Here is a 27895-nt window from a genome sequence, read left to right as displayed (position 1 = left end):
TTATGTTTTTCTTCATAAGGGGCTTGTGTGAGCCGTGCTTTGTCTGGCCCCTCACCTAGGACCTGTTTGCTATGGGTGACCCTACCAGGGGCATGAAGCCCCAGACAACATGGCTCCTAGGATCATAGGGGCATGCAAACCCCTCCACTACGATAAGGTGACGACATACATACAACATAAAGTGTTGATATTGTTAAATTAAATTATGTTTTGTTTTATTTGAAGATGCAGCATTCATTTTGAACTTCTGGATTTCACAAACAGGAAGCTCAATATTTATTTTTCAGTTCAGTAGTGATGCAGCACATGTATTTAACCTGAAACTGAAAGACAAACACCATTCCCTATATATACGTACATGTGTGCCTCATTTGGAAAGGATGTGCTTCCTTGGATGTGCAAGCCATTTTTGGAGTTTTTTTCCTGGGTAGCCTCAAAACATGTCCAAAAGCAGACTGCTTTTATTTTGAAAGCGGTAACCTGTTGCTCCTGGAATTTCAGTATAAAGACAGCCACTGTTTCCCTTTCTTCTGCACACAGTCAAGCAGGTTTCTGCTATTAACAGGGATATCCTTACGGACAAAGCTGCAACCGACTGTTCTACTGAGGCAAAGACACAGCACTAAGGAAAAGTCCAGTTTTTCTTCAACAGGTGTGTGTAATTCATCTTCTACACAAGTTGTGTTATTTATAAAAATTTCTTTTGCAGAAATATGGATAAAATGAAAATGACTAGGACATTGGGTAGACTTTTACATTTTACATCATTTTGCAACTACATACAATGACAAAATGTGTTTGTAATTTGTTTGATCAAAAATAAGTACACACTTGGCATTCCTCTCAGGATAAATATAAATATATATATTTTACAACAATGCATAGTTAAATTACATAATTCGCTACATAAAAAAATACATTCCATATGTTACACAAATATCTGATTTATCAGAGGTGAAAAATACTTTTGTACTAAATTGTAATTGTGAAAAATACTATTGTAATTATTGGCTCGTGGTGATTGTATGGATACGGTACACCACTCTTTTCATTGTTAATGAACGCAAAAGTATTTTTATTGTTTAATTTCCAGTCACACTTGTGATCATTATTATTGGAAGTAAATTGGAAACAAGTTATTATGCAGGCAAGACCACATTGGTTATTGCCATAGTACATGGTCACATGACCAAAGTGCATCTTGTAGTAAGAACTTGAGTATCAGACCCCCCGTCACGGCTCCATCTGTGGCCAACAACTCCTCCCTACATGACTTGTACTTTTTCAAGTCCCCCGCTTGAATGCCAGTAGTAAAGGGACGGAAAAGACTGACTTTGTTTCCGTACGTCCTGATATCATCAGAGCTCCAATAATGCAGACATCAGGAAGAACAAATCCGGTCTTATGGGCCCAGTCTTTCCGGGAGTGGACCTTGGCACAGAATATGAATGACGCCAGTGTGAAGTGTGCGACCAGTGCTGCTCACACTGAAGTCAGTAGTGAATGAAATGTCAATTAGACTAAAGACCATGTCAGAGTCCCGAACAGAAACGCCCTCCAGGTTTTAAACAGGTTTATGAAGGACTCTCTGTGTCTGACCCGGGCTCGAACATAAGCAGTTAAATACAAAACCCTGGGTGATATCCAAGTCACATAATGTACAAACAATAAAGGTTAAAGATAAATGGAATTGTTAAATACAAAACCCTGGGTGATATCTAGGTCACAATCTACAAACAGTAAAGGTTAAAGATAAATGGAATTGTGTTGGAATAAAATGCATTTTCAAATTGTTTAGATCAAAATTTTGCAAATTACAGAACTAAAATTTGCATAATGTTCTTATAATTTGATTAATAAATGTAAAGACCCCTGAAAAAAAAATCTAAATGTTTTACATCTTTACATATTATTTATAGATTTAATTAATTTGTCTAAACACCCAGTTGGTTCTGATTCTGCATAATAGTGTGTGACATTGTAAGAAGTTTAGTTTCTCACACCAGTTATTCCCAACCTGATATAATCAGGGGTGTCCCGGGTAATTACACAATTTCACTTAGTGTGTCTGAAAACTATTATGTATGGATTAGTATATCTTTGTTTATCCGCGTATGCCCGCAATATATATTGGAACAGAAGCTACAATAATTTTGCTTATCCAACTGTGGACAAACTGTGGCTTCCTGGGAGTATTTCGGCTTTGTGTTCATGTTCAATGAAATCATCATTACTTCAGTATTCATATTTTTATGAATTTTCACAATTTTCTTTGTGGGAAACTCCTCTCTATATGAAGTAAATGAAGCCATTTTTGTGTGTTTTCTGTGCAAATGTCACATTGAATTAAAACAGATTCTAATCTCTTTTCAGATATGATCAGGTGGGCTGTTCATCTTGGGGTTTGTCTAAATGTCATCTCAGCGTCACTTGATTATATGTATGATGACAGCTCTTCCCTAGGTAAGAAAAGGAACTGCATTTTGGAAAGTTTAAATTCATTTACATATTTTGAAATTGTAATTGTCGAGTGTACTTCCTTCGACATCGTGTGCAGAATTATTAGACAAATTGTATTTTTGAGGATTCATTTTGTTTTTGAACAACTACAGTGCTCTCGGTCAGCCAAAATGTTAATGAACCTTAAACTTGAATATTTAAGAGAGTAAAAGTGAGATTCTGGCTTTCTTGGGAACATTTCTATGTGTGTATACTTATTAGGCAACTATTACTGTGCAGAATTATTATGCAACTAAAGTAAAAATAGAAATCTTAGCATCTCACCTGTTTCTTTTCAATTGTTGAAGTGAGAATAAGAAACTCCAAATTGAAAAATTAACATTTAAAAAAAAAATCAGTGACCAATATAGCTACTTTTTGATAACAGTTACAGGAAGGACTTCCATCCATGGAGTCTGTCAGCCTCTTGATCTGTTGACGATTAATTTTTTGTACCGGAACAACCACAGCCTGCCAAAAAGTTGTTCACAGAAGTGTACCATTTTTCTCCAGCGCAAATCTCCCATTTAGCCATTTAGGAAGGGGCTATAATTTTTCAATAGAGTTTAGGTCAGGAGAAGAAGGGGGCCCACGTCTTTACCAGCGAGCTACCAAGTGGAGTATTTTGAGGCATGCGATGGAATGGCAGTTAGTTCATTTCAATTATTTTTTTTGTTTTAATTTTAGAGTTAATTTTAAGTCCACCTTTAACTCGAAAAGGTCCAACCAGCTCATCTTACATAACGACACCTTGCTGGTGTCTGATTTGAAATGGAGCTCTGTGGCTGTTACTGATCCAGCTGGTCTGTCAAGAGTCACTCTTATCTCATCAGTCCATAGGATGTTTTAAAAGTCTGTCGTCTGATACTTCCTGGCCCAGTCGTGACATGTATATCTTGTTCAGTGGTGGTCAGGTGTCAGCCTTCCATACCTTGGCCATGTTTCTGAGCACTAAACACCTGGTACTTCTGGGCATTACAGGTAGATTGAAGTTCCAGAATATGGTGGCACTGAAGGATATTGGTTTCCTAGTAGCTTTATGTTTGACTCTTTGGCAGTTAATTTGCGTCTTTTTTTTCCCTAGCATGTTTCTTGCAACATTGTTGACAATTTGCAATGAAACATTTGATGGTTCTGTGGTCACGCCCAAATATCTTAGCAATTTCAAGAGTGCTGTATCCATCTGAAATCCTTTTTTTTTTTTTTTTTTTTTTTTTTACAATTTTTTACTTTACAGAGTCTTTTTTGCCCCGTTATGCCTGATGAAAACAAGGGGGGGGGGGGGGGGGGTAGCGTTAGTACCGAACCCCATCAGCTTCATTCACCGAACCCCTCTTTGGGGGGTGGGGGGTAATTACATACCAGCAAATCAGTGTGACTTCTGCTGTTGCCTTTGCAAGACCAGTCTTTTTTGCCCCATTATGCCTGATGAAAACAAGCTGCCTAATAATTATGCACTGTGATATAGTGTGTTGACCATCCCTCATAACGCAAATACACATCACTTGATATGCTTGTATTGAGTAAGCATTCATGCTTATACAGCATGTAGCTGGAAAATATGCATGAAAATTATCATACGGTCAAAATACGTACTTGCCTAATAGTAATTCTGCACACTGTGTGTATTTTATATGACTCCCTTGAACAGACCCATTAGAAGTGCTCAGTGTGAGAATACCTCTACTAGACCCGCATCGGCCACTACTTGGAAGCACATTAATACTTCCATGCTACTTCAAGGTGTGTGTGTGTGTGTGTGTGTGTGTGTGTGTGTGTGTGTGTGTGTGTGTGTGTGTGTGTGTGTGTGTGTGTGTGTGTGCATTCACCGAACCCCTCTTTGGGGGGTGGGGGGTAATGACATACCAGCAAATCAGTGTGACTTCTGCTGTTGCCTTTGCAAGACCAGTTCAGATATGCGTTATCGCGAATTTACACGACATTCAGGTGTGTTGGGCCATCCGCGGGGGGGGGATAGCATATCAGCTCTGCCGAACCCCTGAAGCCAACTCACCGAATCCAGGTTAAGAACCACTGCGATAGATGTAAATTACTAAATCATTATTTCCTTTTTCCCCTGTAATTTAAATTGAGAACACACTATGTTTGATGTATTTTTATAAACAAAAAACAGTGGGTTTTTCTTGTCTTAATATAGGACCACACTATTCCAGACCCTGCAGCGCCCAATATAGCTCCACTTTCTCATCGCATCAAATGGAGTTTCATGACTAAAGACAAGACCGCAACTATTTTAGTTGCTTTAGAGGGAGAAGTGTACATCAGCAAGAGGTACCGGGACAGAGTTCATCTGGTGGGCTACCCTTTGACCCCGACAGATGCGAGTATCAAGATAGATCAGCTAAGGTCCAGTGACTCTGGAGTCTACCGCTGCGAGTTTCAACATGGTATTGAGGACATTCATGATGATGTACATGTGAAGGTTCAAGGTAGGCAAAATTTGAAAAGTTTGCTTTAGTCACTGTTTTTTCAACCAGTCTGCTGAGCTCTATACAGGCAGTTAAGCCTCTTACGACTCTGAAATACTTCCTCGATCAGGTAGTCCTTTGAACAGGTCAAGACATAGGCATGTTTCCAATCAGGCTAGTATTTTCTTATGAGGATGTTCAAACTTATCCAGAGGTGGATAGTGACAGACTGGTCCATCCATCTGTCACTGATGGATGCTCATTTTATGGATGGAGGAAGAGGAATGAGAAAATTAAGCAAAGGACAGACGGAAGTAGGTTTTCATCTGTCCGTGTAATTGTCACTAACCAGGTCAAGTGCTGACAAACCTCTCAGTCTGTCAGAGATGGATGCCCATTTCACTGACAGCTGACAGAAATGAAGCTAGCCTGTCTTGTTTGTTATGCAACGTTCACTCGGGATGTATTTTTTATGATATTCACGTTACTGTGAATCAAGTCGGCAATCGTTTTGGCTGCTTTCTTACAGAAACTCAATTCTACTCACTGTGTAACATTAAAGTCAGAGGAATGTATTATTATTGATGACAGTAGTGGTGATGAGTTTTTTTTATGGGGGGGTTGCGGGAAGACAGATTCACGATTGATGGACGAACGTAAGCGATCATGAAAGTGGTTTTAAAATAAAAAATAAGGATTAACTGATGATGGAAGGTTGCCCAGGTAATGGATGAAAGATAGATGGACCGGCAAAATTTGATAAACCCACCTCTGTATTTATAAATGTGTTTATTCACAACCAGAATGAATGTACAAAAAAGAAGGAAACTTCCTATCTATTCACTAAAGTGTACAGACATCTTACAAAATGTTATGCTCTTTACAAAAAACCTGCATAAAATATTGGTTGTTAATAAAAACCCTCAATATGTTATATTCACATGTGTTTGCCTAATTCTTTACTAAAGTGTTTTACTTTGTTGTTACTGCAGGTATTGTCTTCCACTACCGCTCCATTATTGGTCGCTACATGATGACCTTTGAAAAAGCAAAGAATGCATGCACCCAGAACAGGGCACTCATGGCTTCACCTGAACAACTCCAAGCAGCTTATGATGATGGCTACCACCAGTGTGATGCTGGCTGGCTTTCCGATCAGACAGTGAGGTCAGTTTATTTTATAACCAAATGTCTGATTAGCCTTCATTTGCAATATTGTCTCATGTTGTTTCCAAATAGATACCCAATTCATATTCCCCGTGTCAACTGTTATGGTGACAAAGGAAATGTTTCCGGGGTTAGGACATATGGAGTGAAACAACTCGACGAGACTTATGATGTGTACTGCTTTGCTGAAAAAATGACAGGTTTGCATATATCTTCAGGGATATACTGATCTTAGTCACAAATCCTAGTTTTGTGTGTATTATATGCAGGGTCACTCCACTTATTACTTTAAAAAACATGTTCTGTCTTTTTCAGGCAAAGTTTTCTACACTACGTCGGCAGAAAAATTCACTTTCTCTGAGGCTATGTTGGCATGTTCCACAAAGGGGGCCATACTGGCCACTACAGGTCAGCTGTACTTGGCCTGGCAGGGCGGTATGGACATCTGTAATGCTGGTTGGCTGGATGATAGAAGCGTACGCTACCCCATAAACATTCAGCGGCCACAGTGTGGAGGAGGTCTTCTGGGGGTGCATACTGTTTACCTCTACACAAATCAGACAGGATATCCTCTTCTTGACACTCACTATGATGCCTTCTGCTACACAGGTAACCTCATTTACAATGAAAGCTTATTCCTAAGTCACCATTTACTGGCTTGTTTTCTATAGGAAAATATCAAAGTTTTAACAGTGATTGTATTTGATCTAATGGATTTGATCAACTTAGTCGTATCATATCACCCTCAGAGTTCCCTGATGATAAAGGTTCTGGCGTAACAGAGGAAGGAAGCGGCGTATTAAGTGTTATCCCAGTGATGCAGAACCCAGACGTTTTCTTTGGGAAACGAACAACCGAGAGTGAGGCGGCCGGAGGGGTGGTGACCCAAAAACCGACCATCGTAGACTTTACCTTTACGCAGAGTCCTAGTAAACTACCTCTACCTCAAACACCAAGCATCACAGAACTCCCCACTGAAATAAGCGGGCAGGTCACGTTGCCTTCTAACCTAGGCAGGGAGCGAGGCAATGAGGTTGTGATACCTCCAACTGGTTAGTAATTTGCATTTTGATATAATCTGTGTTTTAAGTGGTAAAAAAATATAAGTGCTGATACTCCACTTGGGCGACTGTTGCCAGGTAAATTAGGCTGTAGGTAGCAGCAGATCATCAAGTTAATTAATGTATATAAAATATACTATCGATAATGAACAAATATTTTATCTAATAAAAAACGCCTTTGTTCGTTTGAACAGCAATCTGGCCATTGTTGTTCTGTGCAGTTATTGTTGACATCTCTAGCAACAAGTGAATCAAAAGTGCTAACGTTGCTTTTAGCTGGCTGCTCTTCATTTGGAAAAAATGAGCGTGTTGTCCCCTGTTATCATCAACCACTTCATCACCAGTTTGTGTTTTCTTCCAGTCCTTTTGAAACCACGGCAACATGTTGATGTTGGTAGCAAGTAGCAACTATGTTATGGCAATAAAAACTGTGTTAAGATCAGATGAAATATTGAAAATGAGGCCAACTTCAAAATGAATGGCTACAAAGGTTATCGCATTGGCGTCAATGTATTGGTTGGTCATGCCCTTTGCACTGCCGTCGTGTTATGAGTATGAATGCAGTTCCCTTTCCTTGATGCCGCACATGCCAAAAAAACACAGTTGTAGTATGTATGAGTGTCAAAGCACAAGAGAGGGTAGGCCTACTGTGGGGTCATGTGAAGTCCCAGGACGCTAGAGGCTAAAATGAAGAAGCGCCGCTATTCTGTACTGTTGCGTACCGGCCCATTTAAAGCACTGGATAGATGATATATAATAACTCATATCAAATGGAATGGTTAGGATGTATAGGATGCTTCTATCATCCTTACACAAATACATTGCCATATTCATTCTTGTTCTTTTTCATGGGTATGTGTCAGGTTTTGGAAGCCTGGCTGGTTCTGTGAACCAGGATACCTCTGGAGACCTGTCTCGCATTGGGAGTCTGTCTAGTTCTGGAGTCAAGTTTATCTCCAAAGAATTGGCAGGTTCTGGGGACTGGCTCTGGAGATCAGTTTATGTCTGGAGACCTGTCCGGCTTGGGAGACTTGGTGGGCAGGACTAATGCTGATCTGCCTTATGGCACATCAGCAGTGTTGATTCATCAGGGTCAGGGATCAGTGAAGAACAAGTCATCACCACTGTTTTGTTTTCTAACAGTGACATCAATTCATCAAAAAAAGTCACCAGTTTGGAGAGTTTCCAAAGAGCAGAAGAGGCAGGCTCAGAAATTCTTATAAATAAAAATTCTTCAGAAACAGGTTCAGGCATGCTTGGTGGTAGTGGAGACCTGTCTAGATCTGGCATTGATCCTGGTTTTAGCTCTGCAGAGAGTGGTTTTTCCACTGAATCTTCAGTGGAAAATGGTCAGTTCTCTGGAAAGTCACCTGGTCTTTATTCAGGAAGAACCAGTGGACAATCAGGGCATTTTACTGGAACTGATGCTAAGATCTTATTGATAGATAATGAATTGATTGACACGTCCGCTCATGTTACCCAAAAAGAATATGAGCTTGGAAGGGGACTATTAATTTTCAGTGGCTCCAGGGACACTTATCGGCTGCCCAGTCATGATCTCAGCAGCTCAGCTTCTGGAAGTGGTTCTGAGTTCTTCTCAGGTGTGAGCTTTAAAGGGTCAGAGTTCCCTAACAGAGTCATCATTTGAGGAGCAAGGGGCCTCTGAGTTTTTCTTCTCCAATTCTGGAGAAGCCAGGGGTGAGTATGTGTCAGGAATTAGCTCTTTGGCGGCCTAATCTAGGGCTGGAATGTCTGGAGAAGGTAACAGTCTTACATTATTGACTCGGGAGGTGATGACTGGAATGTCTAGAAACTTTATGGGGTCTAAGGAGAATAAACAAGGGACAGTGGAATTCAGTGGGGAACAAATCAACAGTGGCTTCCATACTGAGAGTAGAGATATCAACCTGTCAACGCCTTCAGAAACTCAGACATCAGAGATGGTGCCTTCACCATCCATTCAGGGGGAATTAATAGAGACTGCTACACTGACTGATGTTACAAAGAGCCCATCTCGGGCTTTGGCCTCTAAGCTTGCCCCAGCTGGTCTGTCTGTTCTTCCCAAAATTATTCTACCTGTTAACAGAAGTCATGAGGACACTGGACACATTCAGGGTATGTTAGCCAATTGCGTTTAGACATTTCTTGTTGATGTATTTATTTAAATGAACAGGGACTATAAGGTGTCATTCTTTCTGAAGTTGATCAAATGTGTGTGATCCGTTTTTTTTTTTTTTGCGGTGGGCCACGCAGAATATACATATATATAATATCCCCTTGAGATAGTCTGATAAATACAGTGTTGCCTCATTTTTTGAGGGTAATACATTCCATAATCCCCTGCAATAGGTGAATGTCCAGGAAGTAGAGGTTGATTTTTTTTTTTTATGCCTTTATTACACCATTTACAAAGACCCCCCCCCCCCCCCACACACACACACACACACACACACAGTTCCCACAGTTCTCTTCTGAACACTTGTTACAGTTAATAAATGTAACTTTCAAAATGCAAAATGAAGACTTAATACCGGCACTGTGGAAGCCAAAAGCCAGCCGCCACAATCACCGCCCCTCCACTTGCGTGCTTACGGTGGAAGTTCTTCTTTGTCTTCCATTTGGAAGATGATGTAGAATAAGTACAGTAGCCATAGTAAACAACTGTACTTATTTTCTTCGGTCGTGAACTACAATGTCCATAAAATGTCTTAGTTGTATAGCTTATGAGTCCTTGAATATATAATGGTAGCCATTTTTGCAGGTGACACTGATCCATGTCAACCAAACCCATGTGGCGCTGCCTTGTGCAGTGTCAAAAAAGGGTTGGCCATCTGCCATGGTAAGTCTCTATGTCAAGCTTCATTTTTGAATTTCTTTTCAGACAATAACTGACCTCTTTGCACATGTTCCACTGCAGTTATGCATGAAATCTGCTTTGTGATGATAGTAACACTACAACACAACAAGAACATACTTTAGTTGGCAGATTAAAATGCAAACATTTGCTCTTTCTGACGTTGGGCATCTTGTTTTGTGTTCACTTTTGTGCATCGTGTCCTGCTTGTTAGATATGCTTGCATGTTAGTGTGTTTGTCAAATATCGATTAATTCTGCTCTGATATTTTTGTCTTATGTTTTATCAAAACTTACTTCAGCTTTGATGTTGTTTTGATGTCTGCTGTACCCACCCATTAGCTTTACTGTGCTGCGTACATGCTAAAAATGACTGCTCCCATTCACGAAAAATTTGAAGTGACAACAAATAATCTGTTGGAACAAGCTGATTTTGCATACAAATATTGCATTTTTTTAAATATAGTTTTAAAAAGTAAAATCATCATTTTGAGTACACCACTTAAATACTTTCTAATTTTAAAAACATCAAATAACATGTTTGATCGGATATTTAATATGCAGTCTGTATTGTATGGGTCAGAAGTTGCAACAAGTTCACAATCAGTCCTGCCAGTAGTCATAAAAACCCAACTGACCACCCATGCTGCCAGTGCCTTACTAAAAATAGTAGTATTGCTCACTCACATTTTTTTGCTGAATTAGATGTTTGCCACTTTAATCCGTGTGCCAATGGAGCCACCTGTGTGAAGAATGCAGACTCTTACAAATGCTTATGCCTGCCAAGCTACGGAGGGGAGCACTGTGAGATTGGTATGAGTTTTGCTTATGCTGATAGGTACTAATAACAGCCTCTTAACAATGTAGGCCCTAGAGATTATTTCAATAAAAAAAGCATACCGTATTTTCCGGACTATAAGGCGCACCTAAAAACCTCAATTTTTCTCAAAAGCCGACAGTGCGCCTTATACCGTATTTTCCGGACTATAAGTCGCTCTGGAGTATAAGTCGCACCAGCCATAAAATGCTCCAAAAAGGGGAAAAAAACCATATAAGTTGCTCCGGAGTATAAGTCGCATTTTGGGGGGCAATTTATTCGACAAAATCCCACACCAAAAACAGTCATGAACGAGCAACAACAGGCTAAACGATAGCAACAACAGGCTAAACGATAGGTATGCTAACGTGACAAACACAAACAAAGGGCTCAGAACGGGCCTGATGTAACATATAGAGTGATTAAGGACAACTATTACATGAATAACATGTTTATAAAACCATTGGTGTCACTCCAATTCATTAAATCCATCGATCATTCGATACGATAGCAACAGGCTAAACGATAGGTATGCTAACGTGACAAACACAAATGAGGAGCTGAGAATGGGCCTGACGTAACATATAGAGTGATTTAGGACAACCATTACATAAATAACATGTTTATAAAACCATCGGTGTCACTCCAATTCATTAAATCCATCGATCGTTCTTTGTCAACAATGGCTGCGCGCGGCTGAGGGCGCTTGCACTTCAAAATATTCCACAGGCTCATGTAACGATAGATAAACTATATTTCAAATAACTATAATATAAGCAATACTATTATCAAACCATCCATGCACTTTAAATCCATTAAATCCATCGATCAAATTCCTCATCCTTTGTCAACATCGCCGCGCGTGCGCCCTGACGTCAGCCTCGTCTTTATTCCACAGATCTACTATATAACTATATTGTAGCGTTAACAAAGTACAAGGATAGACGTGGGTTTGGTAAACGGCTCTTTATTCCACAAAACAAACTTCCAAGCGTGTGGCGGCGTGGACTTCCAGAGACGATAGCTCCACGGCAGAGGACCGGGCATGCGTAATGGCCATGTCCGAGCCCCATGCACCGTTCGCGGACAGCCACTCGACCGAGCGCCGGCCCCCGACTCAGTAGAGTAGGACCGGGCGTGCGTAAAAGCCATAATAGTTTTTCATAGAAGTTTTTCTTCTATGTCACTCCAAATCCTTAATTCCTTTAAACTCTTTGTCCTCCGTGTCACTTAGAAATGATCACCACTAATGATGCCGGTCGTCCTTACGTGGGTCGCGCCGCGCGGTGCCCATGACGTCACTTGAAATAATAATCCATTGGTACATCACGGTACTCCAAACTTTCTTTCTGCTGCTCGATTACTGTTTTCAGCTGCATATTTTACAACTTGAATAAACAACCCAGTTGATGAGTCACGGCCAACGGTGAAATTTAAAGCGCCCTCGTCCAGTTTCGTCTGAAAATATATATTTTTTCAGATGTAGTTTTTGGTTTTGTTTATTTGGTTGTTTTATCAAAGACAAAGTCTGCTTTATTGTCGATTTTTTTTTTCATATACCAAGACACACAAAGAGATTGAAATTACGTTCCCACTATCCCTCAGTGAGATAGTACACATATCCATACAAGCAACACAAAAAAACCCAAGAAGGCATAAACAATGAATAAATAAGAGTGTTGAATAAATGATAAATAAACAAATAATAATAAATAATAATAATAAATATAAGAGGAGCAAACAGACAGTGGACTTGGATATGGTGCTTTAAAGTGTTAATTGCTTTATTTGATGTTTTCTCTAGTTTTTATGTTTTGAATATGTTCAAGATAAAGATATAAAAGCATGTTAAGTGATCAACTATACTAAAAATAACATGGGAAGTGGTCAACTATACTTTTAAGTGATGTCTTAATAATCAAGTAAAAATTTGTGAAAAAAAAACATATATAAGTTGCTCCTGAGTATAAGTCGCCCCACCCAAACTATGAAAAAAAACGCGACTTATAGTTCGGAAATTATGGTAGTCAGGTGCGCCAAATTCCGTCCCGGCCATCTAAATTTAAACTGGCCTGAAGCATTGTGTCATAAAATCAATCATAAGTGGCCCGCTGAAGACTAAGAATCATCAATCAAAAAGACTATGGATCATTATTTTGTGATTATAATTATATAATAGTAATTTGTTGCGTCTAAAGTTGAAACAAAAAAGATAAAATGGAGAATGATTTGATTTGGATTAAAAATCTGACATGATGCAACCTGGCCTGTTTACTGCAGTCACAAACACCAATATCACCCTTCTTATCCATACAACAATAACAACAATAAAACAAACAAAATACATCTAATAAAAAATTAATTCAACTTTCCTAAAATTATTAATTTGTTATTTTAATCTTTAACTTTAACTTTTAGAGTTTACTGATCTATCTGACTGTTTTGTTTTGTACATAATAAAGTAAGCTTTACATGTTTGTTTTGCGTGTTGTGTGATATTGTTATTGTTTTCACTATTCCAAGTTATTATATTGTGATTGCATTAATGGTGCGCCTTATAGTCCGGTGCGCCTTATATATGGACAAAGTTTTAAAATGGGCCATTTGTTGAAGCTGCGCCATATAGTCTGGTGCGCCTTATCGTCGGAAAATACGGTAATAAAAGATTTCTCTGTCACAGTAGCATGAATGGATGAAAAATTTACTCGCGCTGTCTTATTTTTTAACGGCAAAATGCGACCATTTAGGGACAGTGTGGCGCATGTACAATCCAATACAGAAGTTCAATTGGTGCAAAGCAAACACAATTCTCGACATTAAACACAATAAAACGTCCTGCAAAGCATGCTAAAAAACAACCCACAAACCACACAACACACTGAAATATTAACTTTGTGAGTAATATAGAAAAAATAAATAGATTGAGAGCAGTGTTAAGAACTGGTACTGTATAATATGCTGCTTATCATCATGGCTTTTGTTTTGTAATCTTGACCCATTTGGGGTGGCCCAAGTAGACCCTTCAATGTGACTTTCAATTGCAAACCCTAAAACGTGAAAACAGGTTCAGTAAACATGGAATTTGTATTGTCATATTGCCTAACTTCACATCATCCTCCCTTGGTTCTGTGGCTGCAGATGAGCAGCAGTGTGAAACGGGTTGGATTAAGTTTCAGAGGAACTGCTACCAGCACTTCAGTGAAGGAGAGATGTGGCTGGATGCCGAGCAACGCTGCCGGGATCTGAATGCACATTTGGTCAGCATCATAGCACCAGAAGAGCAACACTTTGTCAATTGTGAGTGCCTTGAGGATCAGCTTTGGGCACCCCGTGACCTATAGGATGTTATTGGAAAATATAGACGTTAAAGCAAAACGAGTAACCCTTTTCCCCCCAATAGCCAATGCGCAAGACTATCAGTGGATCGGACTAAAGGACAAGACTGAAGAAAATGACTTCCACTGGACAGATGGGACTCCAGTGGTGAGTAACAATACCTGATGATAGTTAAGAAGATTACTGTCAATTAATCTATCATCATACTACCATCACACTATGTATATACTATATACGTATACATGAATAAATGAGACAGAATTTTTGGGTGGTGTGTCAGACTGAGAGAGAGAGAGAGAGAGAGAGAGAGAGAGAGAGAGAGAGAGAGAGAGAGAGAGAGAGAGAGAGAGAGAGAGAAATAGATAGATAGATAGATAGATAGATAGATAGATAGATAGATAGATAGATAGATAGATAGATAGATAGATAGATAGATAGATAGATAGATAGATAGATAGATAGATAGATAGATAGATAGATAGATAGATAGATAGATAGATATTGTTGGCATAAACTGAAACTTTGACAAAGGCCAAAGAGCAACGTGAAGTACAAATACATACAAAATGTTTTATCTGTCCTTTGTGCTGCCTTGAACTATACTTTGTTATATTGAATACAACCTATTTTTTACTTATTTATCCACACTGTTATTGTATACGATAACGATGTATTTTTGGGCCCTAAAGCAATATGAAAATTGGAAACCAAATCGACCAGATAAGTACATAAGCCCTGGAGAAAACTGTGTGGTGATGATCGGGTATCACGAGGGCCAGTGGATTGATATGCCTTGCAACGAGCATCTACCATTTACCTGCAAAAAAGGCCCAGGTATGTCAGCCCAGGCCTCACATCTTTGCCCATTTCTTCCTTGTACTGTAAATAATATTTTTTCCCCAGTGTCTTGTGGTGCCCCTCCAATGGTGGCGAATGCTCACATGTTTGGTAACAGAAGGGAGAAATACCCTATCAACTCAATCGTCCTCTATCAGTGCAACCCAGGATTTAGACAGCGCCACCCACCAGTGGTTCGCTGCAACGCAGATGGACAGTGGGAAAAACCCCAAGTAGAGTGTACTGATGGTGAGTGAGATTTGCTAAGAAATTTCTCTTTCATTTTACCTGAAGGTGTTAATAAAAATCATATTCTTTCTGCAGTGAAAGCAAGACAAGGAATACAAAAGAGAGGCAACAGCAGTCCAGTTGAATCAACCACCGCCAGCAACTAACATGATTAAAAAAAAAAACTTTAAAAAGCCTATGAGAAAATTTACAACACTCAAATATGCATTTTAATATATTTTGATCATACAGTAATATTTTTTTTTAGTTTATCTTCAGCATTTGTAATCAATTTGGAATTTTTAAATGACTAAGATTTAAAGACACATTTCTGTATCAAAGATCCATAGGAAAATAATCCTCCCGAGGTGGTGAAGTAAATCTTGATTTCTATAGTGTGGTTAAAATTGGTTGTTGTTATTAGGCACAAAATTCACTTTGCAAAATTCCAAGAAAGTGCTTTCAGTGAATGAACGCATTAGATAAAAAAAATAGATACAGCACTGCAAATGTATCACACAAACACTGTCTGTAACTGTATTGTCATTGTCAGTCTTTTACAAAACAATATTAACAACAATTGCAACAATGTTATAATTCTCTTCGTGTGAACAGTGGATGCAATTTACAAATCAACTCAAAATCCAGTTTATTTATAAAGCCAGAACCATTGTATTGTCTGTTTGTGTCATCCAATTGCTGATTTTATTTTTTTTGACTGAGATTGTAAACAACATAAGCCATCAAAAGCACCGCTTGATCATTCATACCAACTGTAATCACACAAATTTTATTTATGAGTTTCACAATGGATATCTGCTGCACTGAGCTGGTTATTCTCAGACACACAAAAAAAATAGAAAGTGGTATGAACCTGAGAGCGACACGCAGAAAAGATGAGTGAAATCTACACACTGTATTCACCAGATTATCATTTTTGATCCAGGTTTTCTATAGGATGGATTGAGTCCTCCTTTTTTTCAAGCTGCGTTTACCCACTATCACCTTCCAAGTGGGTGTGCAGTGCAGAGCACTTGTGTCATAAGTATCAAAATTTATATGTTGTCTATTTTATGTTTGTGTCATGGAACGGATGGAGCAGGGCGACCAAATGCAGCTTGGACCAGGGTTTATTGAGCAAACTCAAAAGGCAAACTGACACAACTTAACAAAACAATAACTGGACTGACTGACCGGGACGTGAGACAAGAAGACTACAGATGTGAAGACATCAAGACATGACAACAATGATCCGACGGGGAATGAGGGGCAGACAGTTAACAGACATAATAAAGCAACCAGGGATGAATTGTGAATTTATTCTTTATTCCTTGTTGAAATTATATGAATACTTAAGGGGTCAGTCCTGTCTCATGCAAATTATTTACAGCTCACTTCAATGAGTGGTTGCGAAAATGTGAGGGTTTACTATTTGTGCGCAGCGTCAGACCTAAGTGTCAAGAAAAAAGGACATACTGATTCGAAGATCAATTATATTTTTTTTATTGTGCCCTCCCCACATAATGTCATGTACTACATGTAAGGATAAATATTGTTTCGACACTGTGCATACCTGCTGAAAGTGTTGTATCCATACTTTTCAAAAATAAAAGTGATTGCACGCTTCACAATTTTTTGGTAAAGCTGTTTAATTTTACGATTGGAAAAAAAGAAAAAGAAAAACTTACTAGTGTTAAAGGTCTGTCAACTTTTCAAATGGCTGTTCCACTGTAGAAATTACCTGCTTCCTGCTGTTATAGAAGGAGGACAGAAAAAAGAAGACAGTGACAAGGTACACTCACATGTTAAATTATTTGCCATCTTATCCACTTTACTAGTTTTGTTTACGTGAACAGCAACAACATTCTTAAGAACAAAATTGCTGTAAACAAAAACAGAATATCTAAATCGAGCTGTTTAACTGTTTTAAATACTAAACCAACAGATTAGGTTGTAATAGACTCTCAACTGCAACCAAAAACAAACATTTCAGCAATTATGGGGCAAAACGCACAGTTGGTGGGCAGCCATGACTTGGCTGAATCCACTGTGAAAACAATCCAGAACAAATGCCTTATTGTGCCGTTTCAACACTGTCCTTTTTCTTTTTTCTCTCACAGACAATTCCTTATGTTTATTTGAATTGAAATGTAAATATATTTTTTCCAATTTTATATTGACTCAAAACCAATATAGTTCTTTTTCTAGGATATATATATATATATCCATATATCCATATAACCAAATTTGGCATAATTTATTAAAACAAACAAATACCTGTTGTACAGCATGAGTCTTACTTTTTTTCACAGAGCTATGTCTGTGTAACATGTAATTTTTTTTATAGGGATATTGGCACCTATATAGTAAATATTGATTTTACTAGAAAAAAAAAATCACAGAATCATCAAACTAATTTTACTTTCACTCAATCCCAGATGAGGCACATCTCTGTTATTCAAATATCACAAAAACACTGCTTTCATTTAGTCTGAGTTTCAGGGAAACTGTGCGCATTAAGGTAAACGGAATGTACCAGTAATACTGACTCAGAGAAATAAGAAAATGATGCTTAATTTGTATTTATCCCAAAGGGCGTCTTACACATGACATCAGCGTTGTCTTGTGCAGTCCTTTCAAGCTGTTTTTCATCCGAGCTCTTGAAATATATCATTTTTCCCTCTTGTGTAACTAATTAAGGTAGCCACTGTCAGAGAAGTGAGTCTTGTTTTTCTTCGTAAAGGCAGACCATTTGATCAATGGAATGTGCAAGTTAAAAAAAAAAATCGACCTTTTAAGGAGCTTTTACATCTATTTCTTTTCCCCGGTCATCAAAATACGCAAACATGACGCGTTCCGATAGGCTTAATGTAAGCTGAATCGTTCATTTTTGTATGTGCATGTTATGTTATTAATTTACAAATATAGTGCATGTAGTTCATATGTGTTCGGGTAACATGATACTAATGCAATATGCACGGAACCATTACGACGTGAAGCGCTCAGTTCCTTCCGGACTAATAACAAAAACGGACTTCCCCTGGCTATTCTGTCGTTGCTTAAGGATATTGTATTACATACCAAAGAATTCCAACGGTAGAAATAATCAGTCCACTGTAAAATTCAACAAACTTATTGCAAGTGTACGTGTTTTTTTTTTTTTTTTTTTTACTATAAAACATCGATGGTGGTATTTGCCAATTAGCTTACAATGATAGCACCCGCAAACACCGATCACTCGAGTCTACCAATTTAAACATCTCTGATGCGTGTGGGCAACAGCATACATATTGCAATAAAGTTCAAGTTCGCTAAACTTGCTTTAGGCTAGCAATACCTTCGCGCAGTTACTTAAACGTATATCAATTGACACATTTAAATTATTGATATATTTATCATTTCTAGCCAAATGATGTGTGAGTAAACTAAAACGTATGTCGTTTTACAAAGTTGATTTTACAGTCGCACTATGAATAAATCTGTGACAAAACTCAGAATTTCTCTTTAAAGGCAGGGTCACATAGTACTTATTTGTGTGTTATGTTTTGGGTTTTTTGTAAAACCCATTGACCCATTTGAATTAACAAAATTGCCTTTTTGAAATTACTTCCTGGATACAAATAATTTTCTCAAACTTAATTGCCCCAAATCAGGCATTTTCTTAATAATATTGTTATATAAATATAAATTCGAAATTTAACATGTACCAAAATAAATAAAAACAATTCTTTATAATCAAAGATTTATGGAAAAATAAGCAGCCTCAATGTATTGTTATCTAATTAAGTTATGTAGTGTTAATAATGCCTCTAAATACTTTACTCCGACTGGATGATGATGCATATCTTATTAGTCAAACTCAGATCATATCTCACAATTCCATAATGAATTAATCACACATCTTTGCGATACGCATATTGCATGTCTCATTGTCGTGATGACGATATTATTTTGACATGCAGTATTGTGCAGCCTTAATTCCTATTTTTTTATAGTCCAATTCAACTACTTGAGGTAACAAAATATTAAATTGCGGTCTGATTATGATGCAGTACAGGTCTACATCACCGTAAAGCACCATAAAGTACAACTACACATGATTGTGTCGCATAAAGTTGGTTAATACTGTGTAACATTCAATTAAGTTAATAATGACTCTTGTTTCTCTCCCTGTTTCTTATAGGATGATGGCCTCCTGTCTTTCTCCTTGCATTCCTACTGCTCTGACTTCTTTTCTCTCTACAATACTTCCCCCTGGCTTTGCTGTGGGGCCTTCAATATCCTGTAAGGGAAGACTTGGACTGTGGTGGGTTGGTCGAGTTCTGCAGGTTGGAGACCTGCTGGGGAGGGAAGGGGACCCAGAATGGATACACAAGTTTCAGACTGGACGACTTGCTCCTCAAGACCTTATCACGAGAATGGAATCCATAACAGACAGCACGAAGGAAGAGAGGGTACGTTGCATGCACATTTATAACAAAAAAGAGAGAACTTTAAAGGAAAAATCTGTGCATTTCTTTTCTTAAAGAAATAGTGCCTTTAAAGTGGCACTAGAGACAGAAAAAAAGTCAACTACATAACCTGCATAAAATAGTGCAGCAAACAGTGGACAATCACAGTTCAACACTCCTGCAGGCTCATATTAATGACATTTTGTGAGTGCTGTCGCCCATACTGAGTGAGCTATGAACAACAGCATTGTGTCTCTGAACATATAGAAAGAGGTGTGCATGTAAATAACTCAGTCGGTGTTTATAATGATTTTAAATATTTGGTGGGTAATTTTACAAATAGTCATACTATGCTGAAGATTTGACTGATTAGCTGTAAATTCATTGTAATATCTGTGTCTTTTTCCAAGAGCTGTCAGTGAAAAACAAAATGGCACATTAGGGCACCAACATCCACATGTCAGCCAATACGTTAGTCAGATCACCCATACATGATGAGTGTTGTACAATATATTTTCATTTTCTATTGACTTTAGTGTTTTGTTTTGTTTTGTTTTGTTTTGAAGGCACCTACGCAAATAGCAGAGGACAATGCTTTTCCAGTGTGTGACGCTGTCTGGATCAGGTGAGCTGCCTTCACAACCAATGTCTTTATTGTATTTTGTTTTATTTTATTTTGAGAGTTAAGGTACATCTCACCATTTAGAGCAAATATAAATTGTATCCCTCAAAAATGTCATTTCTAATCATCTGTTTCCTCCACCAATATTTCAATTTACTGTATATGCAATCTTGTATTATAAAACCAAAGATGTTGATGTCCATGAAGAAGTGTGCAATGGGCATTTGGCAAAACATTATTGCTCAGCTACTCAGAAGCAACGATCAGTTCATTGATTATATGCTATTTTGGGGTGAAGAGTTCTCTGAATGTTTTGAACTCACATCATTAATTGTTAATTGATAATCATTGTTATGCCCAGCTCAAGTGTATCACCATTGCAGACAGTGAATCAGCGCAGCAGCATAATTGTTGTTCACCGTAAGGATTGTCATAGACGCAGCTTTTCTCTCCCATCGCTTATGTCGTGATTTTTCCTCTCCAGCAATTTCTCTTTATCACCATCACTGTAGATAGAGTGCCAGCACTTTAACTTGCTTTAGGGAGTTTGTACTGATTAAAAATAATAATAATAACATGTTCTATCTGTGAGTAAACATAGATAGAAGCAAGCAAGAGCCATGGGACACAAATCAGAGTTTATGATTTTAATATCTTTTTGGCAATGAGCGAATGACTACATATTAAATATTAATCATTTTACAGCTGTGCATTTGAGCCCAGGTGCTTCCCCGCAAACTATTTTTCTGCCCTTGTATGAACAGACATTTTTAGACTGTGGAACAGTGGGCCACAGTTTCGCATGTCCGCCTCACAGTACAGAGGTTGCGGGTTTGATCCCAGCTCCGGCCTCCATGTTCACCTCTTGCTTGTAAGGGGTTTCCACCGCATACTCCAGTTTCCTCCCACATTCCAGAAACATGCATGGTAGGGTGATTGGTCACTTCAAATTGCCCATAGGTATGAGTGTGAATGGTTGTTTGTCCATGTGTACCCTGCGATTGGCTGGCAACAAGTTCAGGGTGTCCCCCAGAGTCAGCTGGGATAGGGTCCTGCACGCCCATGTAAGGAAAAGCGGTTCAGAAAATCGATGAATGAAAACTTAAATAATTGCTGTTTTTGTCTTCCACAGATTTGCCTGCCAGGTGGAAAGCAAAGCTTCGCAGAATGTAGCAGTGCAATGCACGTGTGCAGAGATGTGTGTGGGCATGTGTGTGAGTATGCGTTTGCGTGTGTGTCATGAGATCCAGCCAGGAACGGAACTCTTGTTAGGTGGTGAAATTGAGGGGCGAAATGATGCAAGAGACAGATTTGATGCACAGAACATCTCTGAAGGAGAACAAAGAGGTAAGTGGATACTACAATTTTCTTTCGGTTGCTTTGTTGTAGGGTCAAGTTTAAATTCATGACAAAATAAAACAAATGTAAGACATAACCATACATTTTGACTTCTGGAGGCAGGAGTGCATAGTCATCAAAACGCCAAATTAGACTTTGCAATTAGAGTATTGGATCTGTGGTGCATTCAGACTATGGTTGCGTTGCAAAAAATATGAAAGTGGCCCAGATCGGACTTGAAAGAAATCGTAATTGAGCCGTTTTTGAAAAAGTGGGCAAAAATATTGGAATTGAGCTGCAATGGAACATCACATCAACACAAATGCTCCATTATTTCCAATGATATTGTATTATTATGCTTAAAGAAAATCACATTTAAGTGGCTAAATATTTTCAATCTAGTCAACTAACACTTTGACACCATATTTTCAGATTACCCAGTGGAACAATTTATGGATCCAGAAATGGCTGTGCCCAACTCACAGACCACTCAGGAAAAACAAATAAATGACCGGAGAGATGAAGAGGAAGAAGAAAACAAGGAACCTTATCAACTCTCACCTGGTCCTAAGGATGTCAGACTGGAGGGAAGTAGCACAGCTTTTACCACTACTGCTAAAGGAGCCAATAGTGTCATGACAAAGTTGAAGTCAACAGACAGGCAGAGAACCTTAGGTGGCCCAGCTCCCCCTGTCCGCTGTAGCTCTCGCCTGGCTGCTAAACCACAACAAGTTCATTGTCAGACCAGCCAAGGAAAAAAACTCACAAGTCAAACACACTCGGACAGACATATAGACAGGCAGGAGAGTTTCACAGTGGTTACAAAGTCCTCTGCGGGAGCAGCGGTTTCCATGGCAACATCACATTCTGATGCCGTGCCTGTGAGAGCAGCAAATGCAACAGTTGAAGCTTCTACTTGGTGCCCAGAGGTGAAAAAGAAGCGTTACAGGTATTCCAGTTGTGGAAAGAAGTTCGATCAGATTGCCCACTTAAGGAAACATCAGTTTAGTCGCACAAAGAAGGAATGTGGCAAAAAGTGTACCTCTGCAGAGACCTCTAAGGCCCATCAGGTATGATTCAGCTAAATGCATTTTTTTTTCAAATAAATGCATCATTGAACTGATGTACATTATTCATCCAATTCAGATTAAATTGTTTTGTTGTTGGATGTTTGCAAAATATGCTGCTCAAAAAAAGAACACAATTATATATTCCAATCTATCACACTTGTATCATTATCAAGGCTATCCGGTCAACAATGAATCAAATCCACAATCATTAACAGACCATTTCTGCCTTCTATGCACCTTTCTTGGTGTTTCCTGCCTAGTTTTAAATTTGAATAATGGCTGGCAAAATAGTTTTTTTTAACATGACCAGTCAAAACAGGATTTTAGACACAGATTTTGAACTGTATATTAATAATGGTGTGAACCCTTACAGTTGAGCCACCATCGGGAGTGTCTTTTTTCCTGTCCTCACTGTGACAAGACGTTTGGCCTAAAGCAGGACCTACATGAGCATTTAGTCATCCACACAGAAGGGAAGCCATATGTGTGTGAGCGCTGTAGCAAAGCATTTGGGCATCGATCCTCGCTGCGAAACCACCGTCTCCTTCACTGCAGATTGATTTATCCCCAGCCTCCAAAGGTGTGTGCGTGTTCTAGGACAAGTTCATCAATATTACACTCTCAATACTAGTTTTCCCTAATAAATTGAATGTTGAACTCTCTACTTCTCAGTCAGATGTATAAATCTATAATGTAGCATTTCAAGATTCATTGTCATGGAGTCCTGACTGTCATCCATTTTCAACACCAAGAATATACAAAGAGGAAAAAGAAATTTGATTTTGGATTCTTCTCTTAGTTGCAGTGTACTTTATGTCCCAAACTGCTAGCAAACTCTGGTTCTCTGAGGAATCACATGAAACTCCACACAGAAGAGAAACCTCACATCTGCCAATACTGTGGAAAAAGTTTCAATCAAAAAGGTAATACTGGAAGAACAAACAAGTCAGAGCAGTGAACTGAAACACATTTGAATAGTCTCGTCAACAAATGTAGTCTATGACCCTTCTGTCTCTCTCGCAGGGAACCTTGATAGCCATTTGAGAATTCACAATGGAGAGAGACCATATCCCTGCCCTGAATGTGACCAAAGATTTGCTCAGAAACCTGAACTTCGCCGCCACAGCCTTTCCCACACTGGAGGCGTGTTCCTCTGTAGTTACTGTGGAAAATCATTAAGGGACCCACATACCCTCAAATACCACGAAAGACTGCATACTGGTGACAGGCCCCATCGTTGCCCGATTTGTGAAAAAGGTGAGCACATAAAGTGGAAGTTAGAACTTCAACAGAGCAAACTTCAATGTTGTCATCCTCCAACCAATATACAGTATTTTCCGGACTATAAGTCGCTCCGGAGTATAAGTCGCACCAGCCATAAAATGCCCCAAAAAGTGAAAAAAAAACATATATAAGTCGCTCCGGAGTATAAGTCGCATTTTGGGGGGCAATTTATTCGACAAAATCCCACACCACAAACAGTCATGAACGAGCAACAACAGGCTAAACAATAGCAACAACAGGCTAAACGATAGGTATGCTAACGTGACAAACAAAGAGCTGAGAACGGGCCTGATGTAACATATAGAGTGATTAAGGACAACTATTACATGAATAACATGTTTATAAAACCATTGGTGTCACTCCATTAAATCCATCGATCATTCGATACGATAGCAACAGGCTAAACGATAGGTATGCTAACGTGACAAACACAAATGAGGAGCTGAGAACGGGCCTGACGTAACATATAGAGTGATTTAGGACAACCATTACATAAATAACATGTTTATAAAACCATCGGTGTCACTCCAATTCATTAAATCCATCGATCGTTCTTTGTCAACAATGGCTGCGCGCGGCTGAGGGCGCTTGCACTTCAAAATATTCCACAGGCTCATATAACGATAGATAAACTATATTTCAAATAACTATAATATAAGCAATACTATTATCAAACCATCCGTGCACTTTAAATCTATTAAATCCATCGATCAAATTCCTCGTCCTTTGTCAACATCGCCGCGCGTGCGCCCTGACGTCAGCCTCGTCTTTATTCCACAGATCTAGTATATAACTATATTGTAGCGTTAACAAAGTACAAGGATAGACGTGGGTTTGGTAAACGGCTCTTTATTCCACAAAACAAACTTCCAAGCGTGTGGCGGCGTGGACTTCCAGAGACGATAGCTCCATGGCAGAGGACCGTGCGTGCGTAATGGCCATGTAGGCGCCCCATGCACCGTTCGCGGACAGCCATTCGGCCGAGCGCCGGCCCCCGACTCAGTAGAGTAGGACCGGGCGTGCGTAAAAGCCATAATAGTTTTTCAAACCTTCTATGTCACTCCAAATCCTTAATTCCTTTAAACTCTTTGTCCTCCGTGTCACTTAGAAATGATCACCGCTAATGATGCCGGTCGTCCTTACGTGGGTCGCGCCGCGCGGTGCCACTGACGTCACTTGAAATAGTAATCCATTGGTACATCACGGTTCTCCAAACTTTCTTTCTGCTGCTCGATTACTGTTTTCAGCTGCATATTTTACAACTTGAAGTTTGTAACTTGCAAAATATGACTTTCTTTTTGGTGCCATTTTTCTTAACCCCACCCAGTTGATGAGTCACGGCCAACGGTGAAATTTAAAGCGCCCTCATCCAGTTTCGTCTGAAAATATATATTTTTTCAGATGTAGTTTTTTGTTTTGTTTATTTGGTTGTTTTATCAAAGACAAACTCTGCTTTATTGTCGATTTTTTTTTCATATACCAAGACACACAAAGAGATTGAATTACGTTCCCACTATCCCTCGGTGAGATAGTACACATATCCATACAAGCAACACAAAAAAACCCAAGAAGGCATAAACAATGAATAAATAAGAGTGTTGAATAAATGATAAATAAACAAATAATAATAAATAATAATAATAAATATAAGAGGAGCAAACAGACAGTGGACTTGGATATGGTGCTTTTAAGTGTTAATTGCTTTATTTGATGTTTTCTCTATTTTTTATGTTTTAAATATGTTCAAGATAAAGATATAAAAGCATGTTAAGTGATCAACTATACTAAAAATAACATGGGAAGTGGTCAACTATACTTTTAAGTGATGTCTTAATGATCAAGTAAAAATTTGTGAAAAAAAAACATATATAAGTCGCTCCTGAGTATAAGTCGCCCCCCCCCCCCCCCCACCCAAACTATGGAAAAAACCGCGACTTATAGTCCGGAAATTACGGTAGTTTGTCTCACTAAAGCCCAGTGGACACAAGCTGCCAATATTTGAACGCTATTATTTGTTACACATGACAATTTAAAATCTTGTTCCAGATTTTAGCTATGGTCATAAAAGTTTATCTGCTTTTGTAGGCCACTTACGAATCTGGCCCCCGGACCTCGACTTTCACACCTGTATTAAAAGATCTGAAATGGGAAAACCATTAGAATAATGAAATGATGTTTTCTTCAAAGGCTCATCCACATGAAAATCAAATGTGATGTAGTTCATTGAGTTGTTCCCAATAGCTCCCAGATCAGCTAGAACAGGAGTCAAACAAGGGAAAGCAAAAATTAAGCACAAGAGGCAAACTTTTCTTTGCTTTCAAATGCTTTAGTCGGCCGTTCTTTACCAACTGAATCTAATTATAGTTGCTGTAAAAAGACAGCATTCTTGTCAAAAATATTGTGTGAATTATTTTAAACTTTTCTTCCTGAGAAAACTACCCAATCACGTGTACAGTGATCCCTCGCTACTTCGCGTTTCGTTTATCGTGGCTTCACTACATCGCACATTTTTTTCCAAATTAAAAAAACATTTAAAAGTCAAAATAAAACCTCTAAATTGAGGAAACATGTGTCTAACCTTTAGGACAATGTAGTATTGCTCCAAATGTTTGTTTACATTCCTTTAGAAGTCCATTTTCGCGTGTTAGCACGATCGCGAATTAGCATCTTTCCGCTAACTCGTTAGCCTGCCCAGTACTTCTTGTTGGTGACCGTACTTTGCGGATTTCACTTATCGCGGGTGGTTTTTGGAACCAATTATCCGCGATAAACGAGGGATTACTGTACCTGTGATGCTCAGAAGGACCAGTATATGGTTTATCACGAAAAAAACGTATCCAACAGTTTGGATCAAAATGTTAACTCTACATACCATGGACATTTACCTTTTCCTTTTTTGTGGGGGATTGGGTTACTAGGCTACACTATGGCAACAAAGCTGAGGAGGCACATCAAATCTTCTCACGTGACAGAAAAGCCTCACAGCTGCCACTGCGGTGCGTCCTACACTCTGAGACAAAGTCTTTTGAGGCATCAAGCACAGCACCATTCACAGGAGGAACTCAAGGCAGGACTAAGACAGAAGGCCAAACCAACTATACACCAAGTAAACTCTTGCCATTCAAGGCCAGTCAAAGGCCGACCCAAGAAAGGGTCCAAGGATGAAAAAGTTCAGAGAAGAGGACAAGGAAAGGGAGAAGAAAGTGGGTCAGGAACACTTTTAAGGACATCAGAGACTTCAACTGCTACTTGGGAAAATGGAAAGCCTTCAAATGACCCCCAACACACCGTTGTATTCGTTCACACTGACACTACAGCTACACCAGGCTGCAGCCCTCTGCTGCTCACCTCAGATGACTTGCTTTCAAGAACGGGACAGGAGCTGGTTGAAGTGGTTTTATCAGGCGATGCAGACCAGTGCATTGTGGTCCAGGAGCAGCAGGCAGTCGGAGATCTGATGATCGTACAAGAGGAGGAGCTCTGCTCTGTGGCCCAGACAGTTGAGATAAACACTGTGTTGCTTTAACTCGTATTCATTATCGGTTGAACAATCTTCATTGGACAGAAAATGCATTTGATTGAATAAATTAATGTGTTTACATTTGACAACCGTTGAAAATGCAGTTTTTTTTCCGCACAGTTTTGCCAATTACAAAATTCGGAATATCTAATGAGCCCTTTTCTTTAGTGTATTATTTTATGGTCAGTCTCTGAAGTATGCATGGAATTTGTCATATAAGGGCCACTCTGAAAAGCAGAGTGGACAAAAAGTGCTTATGCTAAGGAGAAAAGTACGAACAGAGGTACTTCAACCTCATTCACTGCTAAATACATACAATACAAATATCTTTTAAGAATCCAGACATTCAGTTGTATTTATCTACAGTCAAGCTCAAAATTATT

General features: G+C 38.9%; 2 protein-coding genes across 6 annotated transcripts; both read left to right on the top strand.

Moving 5' to 3' along the window:
- The first annotated feature begins 544 nt into the window (after positions 1-544).
- LOC148400208 (brevican core protein-like) lies at positions 545-16858 on the top strand. 3 transcript variants are annotated; one of them, XM_088371118.1, is made up of 15 exons: positions 545-652; positions 2374-2463; positions 4151-4242; positions 4658-4949; positions 5921-6095; positions 6168-6295; positions 6411-6704; positions 6845-7147; positions 9918-9995; positions 10715-10822; positions 13965-14123; positions 14227-14309; positions 14852-14996; positions 15066-15248; positions 15324-16858. In XM_088371118.1, exons 2-15 carry the CDS (start codon positions 2376-2378, stop codon positions 15392-15394), a joined length of 2199 nt encoding a protein of 732 aa, XP_088227244.1. In that variant the 5' UTR covers positions 545-652; positions 2374-2375; the 3' UTR covers positions 15395-16858. The 3 variants fall into 3 exon arrangements, with proteins under 3 accessions (XP_088227244.1, XP_088227245.1, XP_088227246.1); XM_088371119.1 differs by lacking the exon at positions 10715-10822; XM_088371120.1 differs by lacking the exons at positions 6845-7147; positions 10715-10822.
- Positions 16859-18235: 1377 nt separating this feature from the next.
- LOC148400207 (uncharacterized) lies at positions 18236-27601 on the top strand. Of its 3 annotated transcripts, none has more exons than XM_088371115.1 (9): positions 18236-18370; positions 19411-19681; positions 20245-20303; positions 21433-21647; positions 22071-22708; positions 23082-23288; positions 23508-23631; positions 23732-23965; positions 26911-27601. In XM_088371115.1, exons 2-9 carry the CDS (start codon positions 19412-19414, stop codon positions 27516-27518), a joined length of 2355 nt encoding a protein of 784 aa, XP_088227241.1. In that variant the 5' UTR covers positions 18236-18370; position 19411; the 3' UTR covers positions 27519-27601. The 3 variants fall into 3 exon arrangements, with proteins under 3 accessions (XP_088227241.1, XP_088227243.1, XP_088227242.1); XM_088371117.1 differs by having other exon boundaries at positions 18258-18323; XM_088371116.1 differs by lacking the exon at positions 18236-18370 and adding an exon at positions 18418-18659.
- Positions 27602-27895: the final 294 nt, after the last annotated feature.

Source organism: Syngnathus floridae, chromosome 3 (assembly GCF_059516105.1).
Source record: "Syngnathus floridae isolate MCC-2025c chromosome 3, RoL_Sflo_1.0, whole genome shotgun sequence".
NCBI lineage: Eukaryota > Metazoa > Chordata > Actinopteri > Syngnathiformes > Syngnathidae > Syngnathus > Syngnathus floridae.
Note: the sequence above shows the minus strand (reverse complement) of the source record. Positions and strands in the feature narration are given on the sequence as shown.